This window comes from Palaemon carinicauda, chromosome 16 (assembly GCF_036898095.1).
Source record: "Palaemon carinicauda isolate YSFRI2023 chromosome 16, ASM3689809v2, whole genome shotgun sequence".
In the NCBI taxonomy this organism is placed as follows: Eukaryota; Metazoa; Arthropoda; class Malacostraca; order Decapoda; family Palaemonidae; genus Palaemon; species Palaemon carinicauda.
Window position 1 is genome coordinate 17,012,621 of NC_090740.1, and position 20,832 is coordinate 17,033,452.

General features: G+C 42.3%; 1 protein-coding gene across 2 annotated transcripts in view; it reads left to right on the forward strand.

Moving 5' to 3' along the window:
- caly (ubiquitin carboxyl-terminal hydrolase calypso) overlaps positions 1-20,832 on the forward strand; it is a 128,927-nt gene that overhangs the window by 58,213 nt on the left and 49,882 nt on the right. Inside the window, exons 7-8 of one of the 2 annotated variants that reach the window (XM_068389622.1) lie at positions 9,442-9,551; positions 20,236-20,387. In XM_068389622.1, the coding sequence (XP_068245723.1) occupies positions 9,442-9,551; positions 20,236-20,387 (262 nt within the window). The remainder of the gene's footprint in view (positions 1-9,441; positions 9,552-20,235; positions 20,388-20,832) is intronic. The other variant, XM_068389623.1, reaches the window with a different exon arrangement.

Consider the following 20,832-nt stretch of genomic DNA (forward strand, 5'->3'; position numbering starts at 1 on the left):
GAGTGACCTCACGTTCTTCGAGGTGTGAGCGCTCAAAGGATGAGCCATGCCGCATTGTGAATTTTCTGCGGCACTGGCGGTTCCTACACCTCCAATAAAACCTGTATTGGCCAGTGTGCACATTGCAGGCATCATGGATAAGGGCAACATCACCAATTTTACACTTTTCACAGGGATCCCTAAAATCACCTAAGAGCCCTTCTCGAAATAGAAAATGAAAAAATTCTGGGATAACTCGAGTTAAGTCCCATAGGTGTAAATACCTTATTGTCTTCAACGCATCAATCTGATCTATGTGAGTAATAAACTCATCAACATCGCTCTAAGAGAAACTTACGGAACACGTCTATCCATTAAAGCGGTTAGGGTTGGAAAGGGTCGACCTCGTCCAGGTCGATCTCGGGTCGTGTGGGGCGGATTAAAAATTTTGAAATCACGCGGCCAACAAAAGGGTTAGTTTGGGTGATTTGTTTGACACTGGCTTTATCTACCGAACATCTTAAGTAGATGTTAGCTAATCTGACCTTTGGTTTTATATATAACAAATTAGTATTCGGCATAATTTCAGGACGTGTCCCAACGAACTAACAATCTTAACAAGGGGTTAAGAATGTTGATTGTTGGGATTAGCGAAAACATAAGTCCGATCATCAATAACTGTTAAAGGCTCTCGCCACCAGCTGATAGGCGAACAGAACGCAGCTAAACGTGTGTTAGTATAGTCAAGCAGGAAACAATGCTTGGGGGAAATTTTACGATCGAGTAACTTGGCCTTGGCTTCAGCGAACGGCGCATTATAACGACCTTTGGCCTACCTGACAATTCATGATAATTATCATAGCAGTAACAAATGCCACTATAAAGGATGTGTCCCAACTAACTACAAACTTAACCGAGGAGTAAGAATGTATATTGATGGGACAGCAATAAATTGTAAAAACGAACGATTCTTATCCTGTGACGACACGTGCTCTATCTATCGGGAAAGTTTGGAAACTAAGCAGGAGCTACCCGTGACTTGCGTTCGGACCAGGCTGGACTTGGAAAATATTGCCGTGGTAAAGGTAAAATATAATAATATTAAAGATGATAAAATAACTCCATATTATGGTATATCGGATCGTAGTAAAGAACATCTTCCCCATAAGGAAAAACGATTTGGCTAGTAATAAGAAAGATATCGCCCTGTCCCTATGAACTACATTCATCCCCATTGATGAAATAACGTACCAAGGGGAGAAGTGATGCTGGAATACCCGACCTGTCGGCCAATCCGTGGCACCCTCATGGCACGTGTATTTTCAATATAGTGACAATACTATTTGGCTGACATAATATACAATGGTAACCCTATTGAAGGATAGGTCATGCTTATATGAATTAGATAGGTATATATGTATATATTTTTTATTATGCCTTGAACAAAAGATATCATCTTTGGGAATAAAATTTTTTCCAGATTGAAAATGGGGTGTAACAAACAAGAAGAAAAATCAAGTTTTTTCGGCCCTAATTTTGGGCTTTCCTTTCCTGTGCTAAGGTTCATTATCTGATAACAAATATATGATCTTAAGGCTTACCTAGAAAGGGAAAATATAGGAATTTGTCTTAAAAGACATTCATTGTGGGTTAAACATAGGACAAGGAGACTACACACTTTATGCTATTAGTTTTCTCGGGCCTCTTGTTGTTTTGGTAGTGTACAAACAACACTGGCCAACCAAGAGTGAAATGGTGCCTAGATTGTGTTATCAGATTTGAAGTTTGTTTGCGTTCTGTTTTTCATTTTTATTTGTCGTACCACTAAGTGTGCAGCAAAGATTTAATTAAAGATATTAGAGGGAAATGGTGAATCGGTTTATGAAATAATAAATACTAAATGGAACAACATTACCCACCATTACACTCTAACCCAAGACAGTGGAAGACCATTGTACTGTGTACTTCTTCTAGACTTCTAGAAGAGCTGCTTACCGTTGCTAAATTCTCTCTTGTTCCCTCACGAAGAGGAAAATAGCCAATGAACATTAACAGGACACTAGTGAACCTCTTGAGTGATGGAGAATTTTGTGGTTATCTTAGTGTTGTCAGGTGTATGAGGAAAGAGGAGAATGTGTAAAGAGAAGGCCAGATTATTTGGTGCCAAAGGAAAAATGAGCCATAACCAGAGAGAGATCCATGTACTATCTGGCCAAGCAAAGGACACAATAACTGTAGCAGAAGTATATCATTGGGTGGCTAGAACCTTGGCCAACCTACTACCTTAATACAGTATTCTGTTTGGCTATAGAGATTTTTCAATATTAAACTTACCCGATAATCATGTAGCTGTCAACTCCGTTGCCCGACAGAATTCTATGGAGGGATACGCCAGCTATCACAATACTAGAAGGGGGTGTATTTACCAGCGCCACCTGTGGCCAGGTACTCAAGTACTTCTTGTTGACACCTCCTCAATTATTCCTCTGTCGTGCTTCCGGCAAGACGTTCTGGGATACGCTTATGTTCTTGGAGTATTTTCACGACTTTGGTGAAGTATTTCTCTTTGATTTCGGCTGTCGCTTTACTGGAAAACTTCTATATTAGCTTAGTTAGCTTTTGGAATTAATTTGATTAATTTTGGTGACGAGAGAGTATGAACTCTCGTTCACCTTTCAATGGCCGACCCTTCCCTTAGACGGAAGTGTTGGTGTCTAAGAGAGTATAGACTCTCTTTCTTAATTTTGCTTAACAAAAGTTATAGATTTATTTTATATCTCTCCGCCTCTTATAGGCCTCTTCGATTAACTTCCTTTTATTATAAACTCATTAAAATTAATTTTTATATTTGTTTATATTCGACCTTCCTAATTGTAGGCGGTCTTTTACCGAAGTTAATAAACTTTGAGCCCGTCATTTCGGTTTTACCTGTTAACATATTATGCTATTTCCGCCACAGAGTTTGAAAGATTTTCTTTGACAGTCTCGTACTGTTTTCAAAGTTGAACTAACGTTTTGTTTTGTCTCTGCAGTTGTTGACGTTCAGAACGTTCAACTTGCACTCTATCGTTACGATAGAGAAAGAATGTTCACGGTTTCACGTTGCAGTAAGAGTAACCGTGTCTAGCGTTTTGTTCATTCTTTCTTAACTTAATGGTTTTGATCCTAATAAAGGAACTTTTCAGTTTTTTTCCTTTAACAATAATATGTTTTAACGATATATATATTTGGGCTCTTCTCTCAGGTTCTAAGTCAAGAGAGAGAGAGAGAGAGAGAGAGATAGAGACGGAGGGAGAAAGAGGATAAACGTTTCATTCAAGCCTGCCAGGCGTACGAGTAACGTCGTTATCGTTTTTTGCTCTTCTCCCTAGTCTCTTTAGGGGAAGAAACTAAACGTTTCTAGAGTGATCTAGTGTTTAGTCTCTTTCCAACCACTGAATTATCTTTCATTAGATTTTTCTGTTACATTGTAATTCTGTTTTCGCAATTACTAACTTTGAGAAAGGATAGAATTGCGTATTTCAGGTACAAACCACTTAAAGTTCAGTGAAATAAGTGCAAACAGAAATCAAAGTGATAAGTGATTAGTGCGTGAGGGTACTTTTGTGCGCGCCAGTTGTCCTCCCAGTCCGGGACCTCTTGCAAGCTCCCAAGCCCAGGGGAGAAGCAATGTCGAAGGGCATAAGGGTTCAGCAGGCCTTGATCGGCGCACAGAAGTATTCTCGGTGGTTGTGGGCGTGTCTTACCGAGACCGTCACTCCCACCCGCAGACGATTGAGCCCTTATTTTGCTCGTCTGCAGAAGAGATTAGGGGAGAAAATAAAGGCAGAGTAACGCTGGTCTCAGGTCTCAAGACTTCTTAAACGTTAAGTCCAGACCTATGCCAGACGTACGAAGTTAAAGTTCACAACCCGAATGCAGTCATTGGGTTAGCTCTGACTCTCCTCAGTCATCAGTTGATTACACTCCGCCTAAGAGGAGTAAGGTGCTGCCACAACAGATCTCTGCTGTTAAGACTTTACCTCAGCAGAACTTAGTGTCTGCCGACCCCAAGTTAACTCTACTACAGTCCATGCAAGCACAGCTTTCGGACTTGATGAGTGAGTGTCGGGCTGAGAGTGTTGCTCCTCCGCCTCCGCCTACACTCCCTCCTCCTACACTCGCTCCGCCTGATCACAGTACCATCTGCCAGGCGTACGATGTTGTGGACTCTACTACAGTCCATGCAAGCACAGCTTTCGGACTTGATGAGTGAGTGTCGGGCTGAGAGTGTTGCTCCTCCGCCTCCGCCTACACTCCCTCCTCCTACACTCGCTCCGCCTGATCACAGTACCATCTGCCAGGCGTACGATGTTGTGGACTCTACTACAGTCCATGCAAGCACAGCTTTCGGACTTGATGCGTGAGTGTCGGGCTGAGAGTGTTGCACCTCCTGCACTCCCTCCACCTGTTCTCGCTGCACCTGTACTCGCCCAGCCTGCACCTGCTCCGCCTGTGCTCGCCCAGCCTGCACCTGCTCCGCCTGGTCGCAGCACCATCTGCCAGGCGTACGATGTTGAACCACTTTCGGAGTTTGCTGTTCACAGTGTTGTTCAGCCTCAGCCTTCTTTAAGGCAACCCTTGCTTTGGGATCAGGAGAGTTACACTCTTCCTCCTCCTCCCCTTGCTGCTCCACCAGTGGTGCAACTCTCGGTTGGGGTACAACAACCTCTCCCCTCCGTGAGTCTGTCTGCTCAACCAGCGCTGCACCGAGTTCAACCCTCCATGCACTTGCGCCTCAGGAGCCTCAGCTTGCTAGAACTTTACCTTGTTCTGCGCAGCCTCAACCTTCTCATGCTCCACTCATCTCTCAGGAACAGGAACGGACTACTCCGCCTCCGTCCTCCGCTCAGCTGGTGCAATCCTTGGGTGCAACTCTTGCTAGGAGTCAACCTCCTTCACCCTTGCACCTGCCTTCTGCTCCGTCTGTTGTTCAGCCTATGCAGTCTGAACCTCAGGTTTTCCCTCAAGTTGAGGAAACCTCTGTTGTTGTTCCAGCTCGTTCTGACTCTGCTGTTCAGCATACCATGGTTTAAACCCCATGCAAGCATGCATAAAGCACTCTAGCACTGGTCATGGAATTTCTGAGAAATGTTAAACGCCATGCACACGCTCTGCTTTCCTTTCAGCAGGCTCTGCTTACAGCAGGCTCTGCTTTCTACATGCTCAGCATTCAGCATGCTCTGCATTCAGCATGCTCTGCATACAACATGCTCTGCATACAGCATGCTCTGCATTCAGCATGCTCTGCATACAACATGCTCTACATACAGCATGCTCTGCATACAGCATACTCTGCATACATCATGCTCTGCATACCTTACCGCATGCTTCTCAACACATCTTGGGTTGTTGCCAACTCACTAGACTGTCAAGCAGTTTCATAACGTTGCCTTCTAGTCTGCTGCTTTGCACCAGTGAACCCTCACTCAGAGAACTTAGCTTTTCTAGGATAAGGTCCCTGTAGATGAGAAAGTTCTTTTCTCCCTCCTTCTGATATTCCCTTGAGGACTCTGTCATTTGGAGGGAGCCTTTAGCTGCATAACCTCTTATGGACTTTTATTTAAGCATAACATGCTTACAGGGAAGGTAATGGTTACACTTCAGCCGCTAATCCCGTCTGTTACCACACCTGCTCCCATAGACCTTGAGCTGTGTTGCATGACATGCAGTCCAAGCTTAGTCCTTGTTAGAGGATTTTTTGTTTACGGAGTCAATGTGTCACGGGGAAGACGTTCAACAACCAACAGAAGGGACTTGTTGTGACGCAGTGGGCAACCTCAGCAACCCGTTAAGGAGTTGTCTGTACGACCCAGACAGTCTAGACAGATTCGGGTTGTCACTGTACTTCCTCGCTTGCCCATGATTGACAGTTTACAGACTGTGCAGCAGTATCATGATCTTGTGTCCGGCTCCGTCAGACGACTGGCTTTTAAGAGCTCCCTCAAGTCGTCGCTGTCTGGAGATTTTCAAATGGACTATGGATCTGACCAAGGAACTGGGCCTCCTGGTCAATTTTGAGGAGTCTCAGCTCGTTCCATCCCAGACCATTGTCTCCTTGGGTATGGATCTTCAGAGTCGAGCTTTTCGGACTTGTCCGTCGGCCCCAAGGATCTTCCAAGCCCTAGAATGCATCCAGAGCATGCTGAGAAGGAACCGATGCTTAGTCAGGCAGTGGATGAGTCTAACAGGGACACTTTCATCGCTGGCCCTGTTCATCGAGTTAGGGAGACTCCACCTCCGCCCCCTTCAGTTTCATCTAGCTGCTCACTGGATAAAGGACATGACGCTAGAGACGGGCTCAGTTCCTGTTTCCGAAGAGATGAGGTCTACTCTAACGTGGTGGAAGAACAGCATTCTTCTCAAGGAAGGTCTACCATTGGCTGTTCAGACCTCCGACCACCGTCTCTTCTCGGACGCATCGGACACGGGCTGGGGTGCGACACTGGACGGACAGGAATGCTCGGGAACATGGAATCAGGAGCAAAGGACACTTCACATCTATTGCAAGGAGTTGTTGGCAGTTCATTTGGCCTTGATAAACTTCAAGTCCCTCCAGCTTAACAAGGTGGTGGAGGTGAACTCCGACTACACCACAGCCTTGGCTTACATCTCCAAGCAGGGAGGGACTCATTCGAGGAAGTTGTTCGAGATCGCAAGGGACCTCCTCATTTGGTCAAAAGATCGAAAGCTCACGCTGGTAACGAGGCTCATTCAGGGCGATATGAATGTCATGGCAGATCGCCTCAGCCGGAAGGGTCAGGTCTTCCCCACAGAGTGGACCCTTCACAAGAATGTTTGCAGCAGACTTTGGGCCCTGTGGGGTCAGCCAACCATAGATCTATTCACTACCTCGATGACCAAGAGGCTCCTCTTGTATTGTTCTCCGATTCCAGACCCAGCAGCAGTTCGCGTGGATGCCTTTCTGCTGGATTGGTCCCATCTCAACCTGTATGCATTCCCGCCGTTCAAGATTGTCAACAGGGTACTTCAGAAGTTCGCCTCTCACAAAGGGACACGGCTGACGTTGGTTGCTCCCCTCTGGCCCGCGAGAGAATGGTTCACTGAGGTACTGCAATGGCTGGTCGACGTTCCCAGGACTCTTCCTCCTAGAGTGGACCTTCTGCGTCAACCTCACGTAAAGAAGGTACACCCAACCTCCACGCTCTTCGTCTGACTGCCTTCAGACTATCGAAAGACTCTCAAGAGCTAGAGGCTTTTCGAAGGAGGCAGCCAGAGCGATTGCCAGAGCAAGGACGACATCCACTCTCAGAGTCTATCAGTCTTTATGGGAAGTCTTCCGAAGCTGGTGCAAGGCCAATGCAGTTTTCCTCAACCAGTACCAATGTAACCCAGATTGCTGACTTCCTGTTACATCTAAGGAACGTAAGCTCCCTATCAGCTCCTACGATCAAGGGTTACAGAAGTTTGTTGGCAGCGGTTTTCCGCCACAGAGGCTTGGATCTTTCCTCCAACAAAGATCTACAGGACCTCCTTAGGTCTTTTGAGACCTCAAAGGAACGTCGGTTGTCCACTCCAGGCTGGAATCTAGACGTGGTCCTAAGGTTCCTAATGTCATCAGGATTTGAACCGCTCCAATCAGCCTCTTTTAAGGACCTCACATTAAAAAACTCTTTTCCTCGTATGCTTAGCAACAGGTAAAAGAGTAAGTGAGATCCACGCCTTCAGCAGGAACATAGGTTTCACATCTGAAACGGCTACATGTTCCTTGCAGCTCGGTTTTTTGGCTAAAAACGAGCTTCCTTCCCGTCCTTGGCCTAAGTCGTTCGAGATCCCAAGCCTGTCCAACATGGTGGGGAACGAACTGGAGAGAGTACTTTGCCCAGTTAGAGCTCTTAAGTACTATCTAAAGGTCAAAACCATTACGAGGACAATCAGAAGCCTTATGGTGTGCTATCAAGAAGCCTTCTCTACCAATGTCTAAGAACTCAGTTTCTTACTACATCAGGCTTCTGATTAGAGAAGCAAATTCTCATCTGAAGGAAGAAGACCTTGCTTTGCTGAAGGTAAGGACACATGAAGTGAGAGCTGTGGCTACTTCAGTGGCCTTCAAACAGAACCGTTCTCTGCAGAGTGTTATGGATGCAACCTATTGGAGAAACAAGTCAGTGTTCGCATCATTCTATCTCAAAGATGTCCAGTCTCTTTACGAGTACTGCTACACCCTGGGTCTATTCGTAGCAACGAATGCAGTAGTAGGCGAGGGCTCAGCCACTACATTCCCATAATCCCATAACTTTTTAACCTTTCTCTTGAATACTTTTTATGGGTTGTACGGTCGGCTAAGAAGCCTTCCACATCCTTGTTGATTTGGCGGGTGGTCAATTCTTTCTTGAGAAGCGCCAAGGTTAAAGGTTGTGATGAGGTCCTTTAGTATGGGTTGCAGCCCTGTATACTTTAGCACCTTTGAGTTGATTCAGCCTCCCAAGAGGAACGCTGCGCTCAGTAAGGAAGACGATCTTATTAAAGGCAGAGTAACGGTTCAAGTCGACTTCCTTACCAGGTACTTATTATTTCATTGTTATTGTGGATAACTGATTATATGAAATATGGGATACTTAGCTATCCTTTATCTTGTACACTGGTTTTCACCCACCCCCCTGGGTGTGAATCAGCTACATGATTATCGGGTAAGTTTAATATTGAAAAATGTTATTTTTATTAATAAAATAAATTTTTGAATATACTTACCCGATAATCATGATTTAATCGACCCTCCCTTCCTCCCCATAGAGAACCAGTGGACCGAGGAATAATTGAGGAGGTGTCAACAAGAAGTACTTGAGTACCTGGCCACAGGTGGCGCTGGTAAATACACCCCCTTCTAGTATTGTGATAGCTGGCGTATCCCTCCATAGAATTCTGTCGGGCAACGGAGTTGACAGCTACATGATTATCGGGTAAGTATATTCAAAAATTTATTTTATTAATAAAAATAACATTTTTATTGATGCACACAATGGGTCATATAATGTTTTATGAATTTAATGAAAAGATTGATTTGAAAAAAAAAAACATAAACTTTTGGTCATATACTGTATGCATACAGATATTAGCTTGCTAGTGCAGGTTATTGAATTGCACACAGTTACACAAAATGAAACAGAAACCAATTCGCTTTAGACCTGGTAGTAGTAATATTAGAGCCATATTTTACAGACCTCTGATCTAGTTGGTTTTAAACTTTTTGTTAAAGATTTTTTTTTTTAATTCTATGAATTGTCAAAGTACCTCTCTGTTCACCAGAATTTCAAGATCATCAATTAGTATAAATTATTAAATAGCAGTGCAGACGTGATTGATGTTGAGACTTAAGAATTTTGTCTACAGTTAGACCAAAATTAGGATAATGTGTCAACATATTTTTTTTTATCAATTATAAATAATAGCTTTTTGTTCCAGGGAAACTGTTTTGGAAGCCTTGCATCAGTTTGTTAGGCAGCGATATCCTGATTACATTGGGAAAGAAAAGATTGCGTCAGTTCACCCTCCTCACATAGAAGATGATATTGGTAAGAAAATTGTATGCAATTTGGGAGAAATATATTCCTTAAGTGGGTTTGTGATTTGCAGTACCATACTTTATATTGATGCAGAAACCTTAAATATTTTAATGATTATTTAATAATTGGGTCTTGAATTTATTTAAATGCAATACAAATGCAGAGAACATATGACTTTATAAATGTATTTATAATGTAAGAACCTCCAATTAATTCAGTCCTGATGTGTGTCTGGTGAGTAGTCAAAGGTAGAAAGCCCTTGTAGTCATTGAGCGAGAATTGTGATATGCTGCATCAATTAGCCAAGATACTGACATATTATTAGTGTTATTATAACCATTGTGTCGTGTTTTTCTTGTTTTTCTCAGTCCATGCATCATTGTATACATTGGTACCTCAGAGATCAAACATAATTCATTCCAAAATAATGTTTGAACACTGAATGGTAGTTGCATTAAGGGGTGCAACTCTTCCCCATTAAAAAAATTTTATCTTAAGGTCATTTCAAACTTAATCTATGTTTTTGTATCTTAACCAATTTTCATCATTTGTAAAGCATTTTAAAGATAATTTTCTTAGCAAACAGTTTATAGAAGAGATTTTTCTTATTTACGTGTATTTTTTTTCCAAACATTGGCAATAATAGTAAGGATTGCCATTTTGTATATCCAAGTTTTCATAATTTTTGAAAATCCTTCGTTAAATAGTTCATAAAATTCCCTATATTTTCAAAAATATATGAATGGTAAATAAAGGTCAATTAATAAAAAAGTAGTCTAAATTTTTCTCTGAAAATTTCGATGTTTTGAGAAATCGGCTGTCAGAGTCTATTTTTTAGAAATATACAGTATACACTACATATACCAAATGTCAACACATGAGTAAGAGGTTGCTAGCATAATATACTCTCATCTGCTGACTTTCTGGACAAATTCTACTCTTCAGGTATACTTAGTTTCTGTCTCTGACTGCATACATTTTTCAGCATAACTATAATATAAAAATTTTAATTATATACATTAATTGAGCAGACAAAGAAATACGGACTTCATTTTTCCTGTAGTGATTGTGAATATGCTGTACTTAAGTACAGTACTATAAATATCTTTACCTCAAATTCTTGAAGAAATAATTAATATCTACCTACAGAACTACTCAAAAAAGTGTTGCGTTGAGTAAGCGACCTGATGCATTTATGTCAATATAAGAAAAGGAATTTTTTTTCCACATAAGTAAATAGTTTCATTAAAATAAAGACCATTTGTAACATGATATATGGACATTCTCCTAACCAAAAATGCAGTAATGTGAATTTCTAAAATTCCAAGCAAAGGTCTTGAGTTGTACCCCTTATTTGGTTCCCATCCAAGGATGCTGTTATTGCCTATTATTGGGGTAAATGTGCTGTGTGGTCTCCTATACCTATTGACGCGAAGGGCCTCAGTTAGATTTCCCCAGTTTTCTCTATCTTGAGCTTTTGATTCAATACTTCTCCATTCATCATCGGTAAAAGCTTAGAACAGGGAATCCAGTTTGATATAATAATCAAAGAAATATTGCCTCACCTGCTCTTGGGCCTGTGTATGAATGTGCAAAGCACGGATTCAGTGTGTATAAGAGAGACCATCGTGGTCAGGCACTAATAAACTCAACACAGCACCTCTAATGCTGAAATTGTTTGGTTATTGGTGACACATCATCACCGAGAACCAGTACTACAGTTGGGGACAATTATACCTGTGCACCAACTTGCTCCGAACCACCAGCCTCTGTTTTCTCACCAAATCAATAACTCGTAGTTCAATCTCTCTATAAGTGAAGTGAGGATTCTTCGTCTACGCTTAAGTAATAAGAATCATGTTATGATTTGTTATCCATTAATCTTAATAATGGTATTAACATAATAAGGGTTAAATTTATGGTCAAGTTCCCTTTTGATAGTTTGATGTTTTTATTTTGCTTCTGATTCCTGAAAATCGTTCGTTACCCAAATTCCTTTTGAGACAAATGATATGCTATAAGAAGCATTTGGGTGTTCTGTGTTATTAAAAGATATAAGAATGGAACATGAAGAAAAAAAATGGGATTCTTGGATAGCTTATAATAATCATTATGAAGGTTTTTGTGCATTCAGGGATTAATAATATTAAAAATGATTATCATCATCATCATCATCTCCTCCTACGCCTATTTACGCTAAGGACCTTGGTTTGATTTCATCAGTTGATTCTATCTTGAGCTTTTGATTCAATACTTCTTCATTCATCATCTCCAACTTCACGCTTCTTTGTCCTCAACTATGTAGGCCTGGGTCTCTTCCAACTCTTCTAGTGTCTTGTGGAGCCCATTCAAAAGTTTGGTGAATTAATTCATTTTTTACTTTGTCTGCCTATCATACGTTTCCCATTGGGAGGGTGATCACTCCCAACACTCCGTGCAATGGGAGGCCTGACTTCAGGAGTGTCCTCTGCAGGCAGGGCAAAGCTGATGAGGATCCGTAGCTCTTGAACTCATAAATGTGCTGTAGGTCTTCGGCAGCACCCCCGGATACTTATGCATATTTATCGGTATCTTCAGTAAACATAAGTCAGTAACACACTGGAAAAAGAAAAAAAAACAAATATTAGGAAAAGTGTGTCAGTATTAATAGCCATCATGAACATATGTCCTCACTGTCGGCTGGACTCAAAGTGGTTTGTCTGTGAGCAATAAGGGGTATGGTGCTTCCACCATTACAGTGAACCCTCGTTTATCGCGGTAGATAGGTTCCAGTCGCGGCCGCGATAGGTGAAAATCCGCGAAGTAGTGACACCATATTTACCTATTTATTCAACATGTATATTCAGACTTTTAAAACCTTCCCTTGTACGTAGTTCTGTTAACAAACTACCCTTTAATGTACAGAACACTTAATGCATGTACTACAGTACCCTAAACTAAAACAGGCACAAATATTAAAGGTGATTTTATATCATGCATTTCCTAAACACGCTAAAAAGCACAATAAAAAATGGCAACCAATGTTTTGTTTACATTTATCTCAGATCATAATGAAGAAACAAACTGGAGGTAGAGCTTTGCTTTTTTCAATATTAAACTTACCCGATAATCATGTAGCTGTCAACTCCGTTGCCCGACAGAATTCTATGGAGGGATACGCCAGCTATCACAATACTAGAAGGGGGTGTATTTACCAGCGCCACCTGTGGCCAGGTACTCAAGTACTTCTTGTTGACACCTCCTCAATTATTCCTCTGTCGTGCTTCCGGCAAGACGTTCTGGGATACGCTTATGTTCTTGGAGTATTTTCACGACTTTGGTGAAGTATTTCTCTTTGATTTCGGCTGTCGCTTTACTGGAAACTTCTATATTAGCTTAGTTAGCTTTTGGAATTAATTTGATTAATTATGGTGACGAAGAGAGTATGAACTCTCGTTCACCTTTCAATGGCCGACCCTTCCCTTAGACGGAAGTGTTGGTGTCTAAGAGAGTATAGACTCTCTTTCTTAATTTTGCTTAACAAAAGTTATAGATTTATTTTATATCTCTCCGCCTCTTATAGGCCTCTTCGATTAACTTCCTTTTTTTATAAACTTATTAAAATTAATTTTTATATTTGTTTATATTCGACCTTCCTAATAGTAGGCGGTCTTTTCTTGGTTCCGAAGTTAATTAACATTGAGCCCGTCATTTCGGTTTTACCTGTTAACATATTATGCTATTTCCGCCACAGAGTTTGAAAGAATTTCTTTGATAGTCTCGTACTGTTTTCAAAGTTGAACTAACGTTTTGTTTTGTCTCTGCAGTTGTTGACGTTCAGAACGTTCAACTTGCACTCTATCGTTACGATAGAGAAAGAATGTTCACGGTTTCACGTTGCAGTAAGAGTAACCGTGTCTAGCGTTTTGTTCATTCTTTCTTAACTTAATGGTTTTGATCCTAATAAAGGAACTTTTCATTTTGGGAAATATTTCAGTTTTTTCCTTTAACAATAATATGTTTTAACGATATATATGATTGGGCTCTTCTCTCAGGTTCTAAGTCAAGAGAGAGAGAGAGAGAGAGAGAGATAGAGACGGAGGGAGAAAGAGGAAGATAAACGTTTCATTCAAGCCTGCCAGGCGTACGAGTAACGTCGTTATCGTTTTTGCTCTTCTCCCTAGTCTCTTTAGGGGAAGAAACTAAACGTTTCTAGAGTGATCTAGTGTTTAGTCTCTTTCCAGCCACTGAATTATCTTTCATTAGATTTTTCTGTTACATTGTAATTCTGTTTTCGCAATTACTAACTTTTGAGAAAGGATAGAATTGCGTGTTTCAGGTACAAACCACTTAAAGTTTCGAGTTCAGTGAAATAAGTGCAAACAGAAATCAAAGTGATAAGTGATTAGTCAGTGTTGTGCGTGAGGGTACTTCTGTGCGCGCCAGTCGTCCTCCCAGTCCGGGACCTCTTGCAAGCTCCCAAGCCCAGGGAGAAGCAATGTCGAAGGGCATAAGGGTTCAGCAGGCCTTGATCGGCGCACAGAAGTATCCTCGGTGGTTGTGGGCGTGTCTTACCGAGACCGTCACTCCCACCCGCAGACGATTGAGCCCTTATTTTGCTCGTCTGCAGAAGAGATTTAGGGGAGAAAATAAAGGCAGAGTAACGCTGGTCTCAGGTCTCAAGACCTCTTAAACGTAAAGTCCAAACCTATGCCAGACGTACGAAGTTAAAGTTCAACAACCCGGATGCAGTCATTGGGTTAGCTCTGACTCTCCTCAGTCATCAGTTGAATGCACTCCGCCTAAGAGGAGTAAGGTTCTGCCGCAACAGATCTCTGCTGTTAAGGCTTTACCTCAGCAGACCTTAGTGTCTGCCGACCCCAAGTTGACTCTACTGCAGTACATGCAGTCACAACTTTCGGTCTTGATGGTGAGTGTCGGGCTGAGAGTGTTGCGCCTCCGCCTCCGCCTACACTCCCTCCGCCTACGCTCGCTCCGCCTGATCGCAGTACCACCTGCCAGGCGTACGATGTTGTGGACTCTACTACAGTCCATGCAAGCACAGCTTTCGGACTTGATGCGTGAGTGTCGGGCTGAGAGTGTTGCGCCTCCGCCTCCGCCTACACTCCCTCCGCCTACGCTCGCTCCGCCTGATCGCAGTACCACCTGCCAGGCGTACGATGTTGAGCCACGTGCTGAGTTTGCTGTTCCCAGTGGTGTTCAGCCTCCGCCTTCCTTAAGGCAACCTTTACAATGGGATCAGGAGGATTATTCCTCTCTTCCTCCGCCTCCACTTGCTGCTCCACCAGTGATGCAACACTCGGTTGAGGTACAACAACCTCTCCCGTCCATGAGTCAGTCTCCTCAGCTCTCGCTGCAGCGAGCTCAACCCTCCACAAGGCAAGCACCACAACACCTTAGCCTTGCGCCTCAGGAGCCTCAGCTTGCGAGACATTTACCTTGTTCTGCGCAGCCTCTTCCTCATCGCGCTCCGCTCACACCACAGGAACTGGAACTTGCTACTCCGCTTCCACCAACCGCTCAGCAAGCGCAACCCTTGGGTTCAACCACTCATGCTAGGAGTCAGCCTCCTCCACCCATGCGCCTTCCTTCTGCTTGTCTTTTATTCAGCCTTTGCAGACTGAGCCTCAGGTGTTCCCTCAACAGAGTCTTGAAGAGGAAACCACAACTATTGTTGTTCCAGCTCGTTCTGACTCTGCTGTTCAGCATACCTTACCTCCATTTTCAAACCATATGATAATGGAGGTTATTTGTATTACTTATAAAAATATATTTGTATTCCTTGCAATATATTTTTAACAAGATCGCAAAATATGGCAAAAATATGAATCATGAGTTATGAATGTAAGGTAAATATTATGTTGATATTAAAACCCCATGCAAGCATTGCATAAAGCACTCTAGCACTGGTCATGGAATTTCTGAGAAAGGTTAAACGCCATGCACACGCTCTGCTTTCCTTACAGCAGGCTCTGCTTACAGCAGGCTCTGCTTACTACATGCTCTGCATACAGCATGCTCTGCATACAGCATGCTCTGCATACAACATGCTCTGCATACAGCATGCTCTGCATTCAGCATGCTCTGCATACAACATGCTCTGCATACAGCATGCTCTGCATTCAGCATGCTCTGCATACAACATGCTCTACATACAGCATGCTCTGCATACAGCATACTCTGCATACATCATGCTCTGCATACCTTACCGCATGCTTCTCAGTCACGCATCTTTGGTTGTTGCCAACTCACTAGACTGTCAAGCAGTTTCATAACGTTGCCTTCTAGTCTACTGCTTTTGCACCAGTGAACCCTCACTGAGAGAACTTAGCTTTTCTAGGATATGGTCCCTGTAGATGAGAAAGTTCTTTTCTCCCTCCTTCTGATATTCCCTTGAGGACTCTGTCATTTGGAGGGAGCCTTTAGCTGCATAACCTCTTATGGACTTTTATTTAAGCATAACATGCTTCCAGAGAAGGTAATGGTTCCACTTCAGTCGCTAATCCCGTCTGTTACCACACCTGCTCCCATAGACCTTGAGCTGTGTTGCATGACATGCAGTCCAAGCTTAGTCCTTGTTAGAGGATTTTTTGTTCTCGGAGTCAATGTGTCACGGGGAAGACGTTCAACAACCAACAGAAGTGACTTGTTGTGACGCAGTGCGGCAACCTCAGCAACCCGATAAGGAGTTGTCTGTACGACCCAGACAGTCTAGACAGATTCGGGTTGTCACTGTACTTCCTCGCTTGCCCATGATTGACAGTTCACAGACTGTGCAGCAGTATCATGATCTTGTGTCCGGCTCCGTCAGACGACTGGCTTTTAAGAGCTCCCACAAGTCGTCGCTGTCTGGAGATTTTCAAATGAACTATGGATCTGACCAAGGAACTGGGCCTCCTGGTCAATTTTGAGGAGTCTCAGCTCGTTCCATCCCAGACCATTGTCTCCTTGGGTATGGATCTTCAGAGTCGAGCTTTTCGGACTTTTCCGTCGGCCCCAAGGATCTTCCAAGCCCTAGAATGCATCCAGAGCATGCTGAGAAGGAACCGATGCTCAGTCAGGTAGTGGATGAGTCTAACAGGGACACTTTCATCGCTGGCCCTGTTCATCGTGTTAGGGAGACTCCACCTCCCCCCCCTTCAGTATCATCTAGCTGCTCACTGGATAAAGGACATGACGCTAGAGACGGTCTCAGTTCCTGTTTCCGAAGAGAGGAGGTCTTCTCTCGCGTGGTGTAAGAACAGCTTTCTTCTCAAGGAAGTCTACCTTTGGCTGTTCAGAAACAGGACCGCCGTCTCCTCTCGGACGCATCAGACACGGGCTGGGGTGCGACTTTGGACGGACAAGAATGCTCGGGAACATGGAATCAGGAGCAAAGGACACTTCACATCATTTGCAAGAAGTTGTTGGCGGTTATTCTGGCCTTGATAAACTTCAAGTCCCTCCAGCTTAACGAAGTGGTGGAGGTGGACTCTGACAACACCACAGCCCTGGCTTACATCTTCAAGCAGGGAGGGACTCTTTCGTGGAAGTTGTTCTAGATCGCAAGGGACCTACTCAACTGGTCTTAAGATCGAAAGCTAACTGGTAACGAGGTTCATTCAGGGCGGTATGAATGTCATGGCAGATCACCTCAGACGGAAGGGTCAGGTCATCCCCACAGAGTGGACCCTTCTCAAGAATGTTTGCAACAGACTTTGGGCCCTGTGGGGTCAGCCAACCATAGATCTGTTCACTACCTCGATAACCTAGAGACTCCTGTTGTATTGTTCTCCGATTCCAGACCCAGCAGCAGTTCACGTGGATGCTTTTCTGCTGGATTAGTTCCATCTCGACCTGTATGCATTCCCGCCGTTCAAGATTGTCAACAGGGTACTTCAGAAGTTCTCCTCTCACAAAGGGACACGGCTGACGTTGGTTGGCTCCGCTCTGGTCCGCGAGAGAATGGTTCTTAGAGGTACTGCAATGGCTGGTCGACATTCCCAGGACTCTTCCTCTAGGAGTGAACCTTTTAAGTCTACCTCACGTAAAGAAGGTACACCCAATCCTCCACGCTCTTCGTCTGACTGCCTTCAGACTTTCGAAAGACTCTCAAGAGCTAGGGGCTTTTCGAAGGAAGCAGCCAGAGCGATTGCCAAAGCAAGGAGAACATCCACTCTCAGAATCTATCAGTCTCAAGGGGAAGTCTTCCGTAGCTGGTACAAGACCAATGCAGTTTCCTCAACCAGTACCACTGTAACCCAGATTGCTGACTTCCTGTTATATCTAAGGAAAGTAAGATCCCTTTCAGCTCCTACGATCAAGGGTTACAGAAGTATGTTGGCAGCGGTTTTCCGCCACAGAGGCTTGGATCTTTCCACCAACAAAGATCTACAGGACCTCCCTAGGTCTTTTGAGACCTCAAAGGAACGTCGGTTGTCCACTCCAGGCTGGAATCTAGACGTGGTCCTAAGGTTCCTTATGTCATCAAGATTTGAACCTCTCCAATCAGCCTCTTTTTAGGACCTCACATTAAAAACTCTTTTCCTCGTGTGCTTGACAACAGCTAAAAGAGTAAGTGAGATCCACGCCTTCAGCAGGATCATTGTTTTCACATCTGAAACGGCTACATGTTCCTTGCAGCTCGATTTTTGCTAAACGAGCTTCCTTCACGTCCTTGGCCTAAGTCGTTCGAGATCCCAAGCCTGTCCAACTTGGTGGGGAATGATCTGAAGAGAGTACTTTGCCCAGTTAGAGCTCTTAGGTACTATCTAAAAAGGTCTTAACCTTTACAAGGACAATCAGAAGCCTTATAGTGTGCTATCAAGAAACCTTCTTTTCCAAGTTCTAAGAACTCAGTTTCTTACTATTCAGGCTTCTGATTAGAGAAACACATTCTCATCTGAAGGAAGAAGACCTTGCTTTGCTGAAGGTAAGGACACATGAAGTGGGAGCTGTGGCTACTTCAGTGGCCTTCAAACAGAACCATTCTCTGCAGAGTGTTATGGATGCAACCTATTGGAGGAGCAAGTCAGTGTTCGCATCATTCTATCTCAAAGATGTCCAGTCTCTTTACGAGTACTGCTACACCCTGGGACCATTCGTAGCAACGAATGCAGTAGTAGGCGAGGGCTCAGCCACTACATTCCCATAATCCCATAACCTTTTAACCTTTCTCTTGAATACTTTTTATGGGTTGTACGGTCGGCTAAGAAGCCTTCCACATCCTTGTTGATTTGGCGGGTGGTCAATGCTTTCTTGAGAAGCGCCGAGGTTAAAGGTTGTGATGAGGTCCTTTAGTATGGGTTGCAGCCCTGTATACTTTAGCACCTTTGAGTTGATTCAGCCTCCCAAGAGGAACGCTGTGCTCAGTAAGGAAGACGATCTTATTAAAGGCAGAGTAACGGTTCAAGTCGACTTCCTTACCAGGTACTTATTATTTCATTGTTATTGTGGATAACTGATTATATGAAATACGGGATACTTAGCTATCCTTTAGTCTTGTACACTGGTTTTTCACCCACCCCCCTGGGTGTGAATCAGCTACATGATTATCGGGTAAGTTTAATATTGAAAAATGTTATTTTTATTAGTAAAATAAATTTTTGAATATACTTACCCGATAATCATGATTTAATCGACCCTCCCTTCCTCCCCATAGAGAACCAGTGGACCGAGGAATAATTGAGGAGGTGTCAACAAGAAGTACTTGAGTACCTGGCCACAGGTGGCGCTGGTAAATACACCCCCTTCTAGTATTGTGATAGCTGGCGTATCCCTCCATAGAATTCTGTCGGGCAACGGAGTTGACAGCTACATGATTATCGGGTAAGTATATTCAAAAATTTATTTTACTAATAAAAATAACATATTACCCAGACATATTTCCCATACTTTTCCCTTAGAACTACATCACATCTTCCTACTTTAGATATATATATATATATATATATATATATATATATATATATATATATATATATATATATATATATATATATATATATATATATATATATGTGTGTGTGTGTATATATATATATATTTATATGTATACACATATACATACCTACATATATACATAAATACATGCATACATATATATATATTACTGTATATATATGGGTTATGGAAAAAATCCGCGAAGTGGTGAATCCGCGATGGTCGAACCGCGAAGTAGCGAGGGTTCACTGTACTGGACCAGTAATCATTATCTAGATGTTGATACATCGTTTAATGTTTAATTGCAGTTCATCAGAATTGGAAAGTATCAAGGATAGCATAAAGGAAGATGAATCTCTGCTCTATAAAAGTGATTTTGAAAAATCACCTTGGGAGATGATAAAATTAAATTCCATCAGAAGAAAATTACAGTATTATGAGTTACTTGGATATCTCAAAGGGAAACCATTTTATGAAACTATGGCTTATGCAATAAATCTTCTATTGATGTAAATTAGTCATGATCTCTCCTTGAAGAACTCTTTTTATAATACTCTATTTGAAGTTGTAATTACCATATAAAAGTATAACTTACACTTTTAAATATTTTTGCATTAATATCAACTGTTTTGGTGATATCTCATTGATGTAATTCAATTGAATCATTTTTATACTTTGTGTTTTGAAAGCTCTGTATTATATTCATTATGCTTACACTGTATTTATCTTCCAAATTTCCTTTTTGAATTTCCTTGATGTATTTTTGTTTCAGAAGAAGGCAACAATCTTTCATTACTTGCTGTAGCTGCTTCTCAGAAACTTGAGGCTCAAGGTTATGCTGATGCTTCTTTTATTGATCATCAAGAAACTTCCCAAGAATCCAAGTTTCATCAGACATCAATCAAAAGTGAACATACATCGATGGTGAGCTATAACATATGGAATAAATGACATAATTTACTTTATTTTGATAAATATTACTAAAAGCTATTATTGCAAATATTTACAAAGTATGAACTTCTCAGCCTAAAAAGTTATCTCAACCCCCTATACCCTCCCTAGTACAGGAACTTTGATGATATTGTGAAATTGAACTGATGCTTAGTGTTTCACAACTCCACTATACCTTGTTATCTCTTTTTATTTACGGCAATTTGAATTTTGGGTTGGCTTTTTCAATCTTCTCTTTATTTTTTATTTCAATACTCCAGTATATGGCCTATCTGGATTTGACATATAATTATTTTTATGAACCTCCCCTGATGTCCATATTACTTCTATATAGAAGTTTCTTTATATTGATGTTTAACCAAAAAGAAGTTTTAAAGATCTGATTTTCTTTCCTTTTACTAAGCTCAGAACCCTTCTA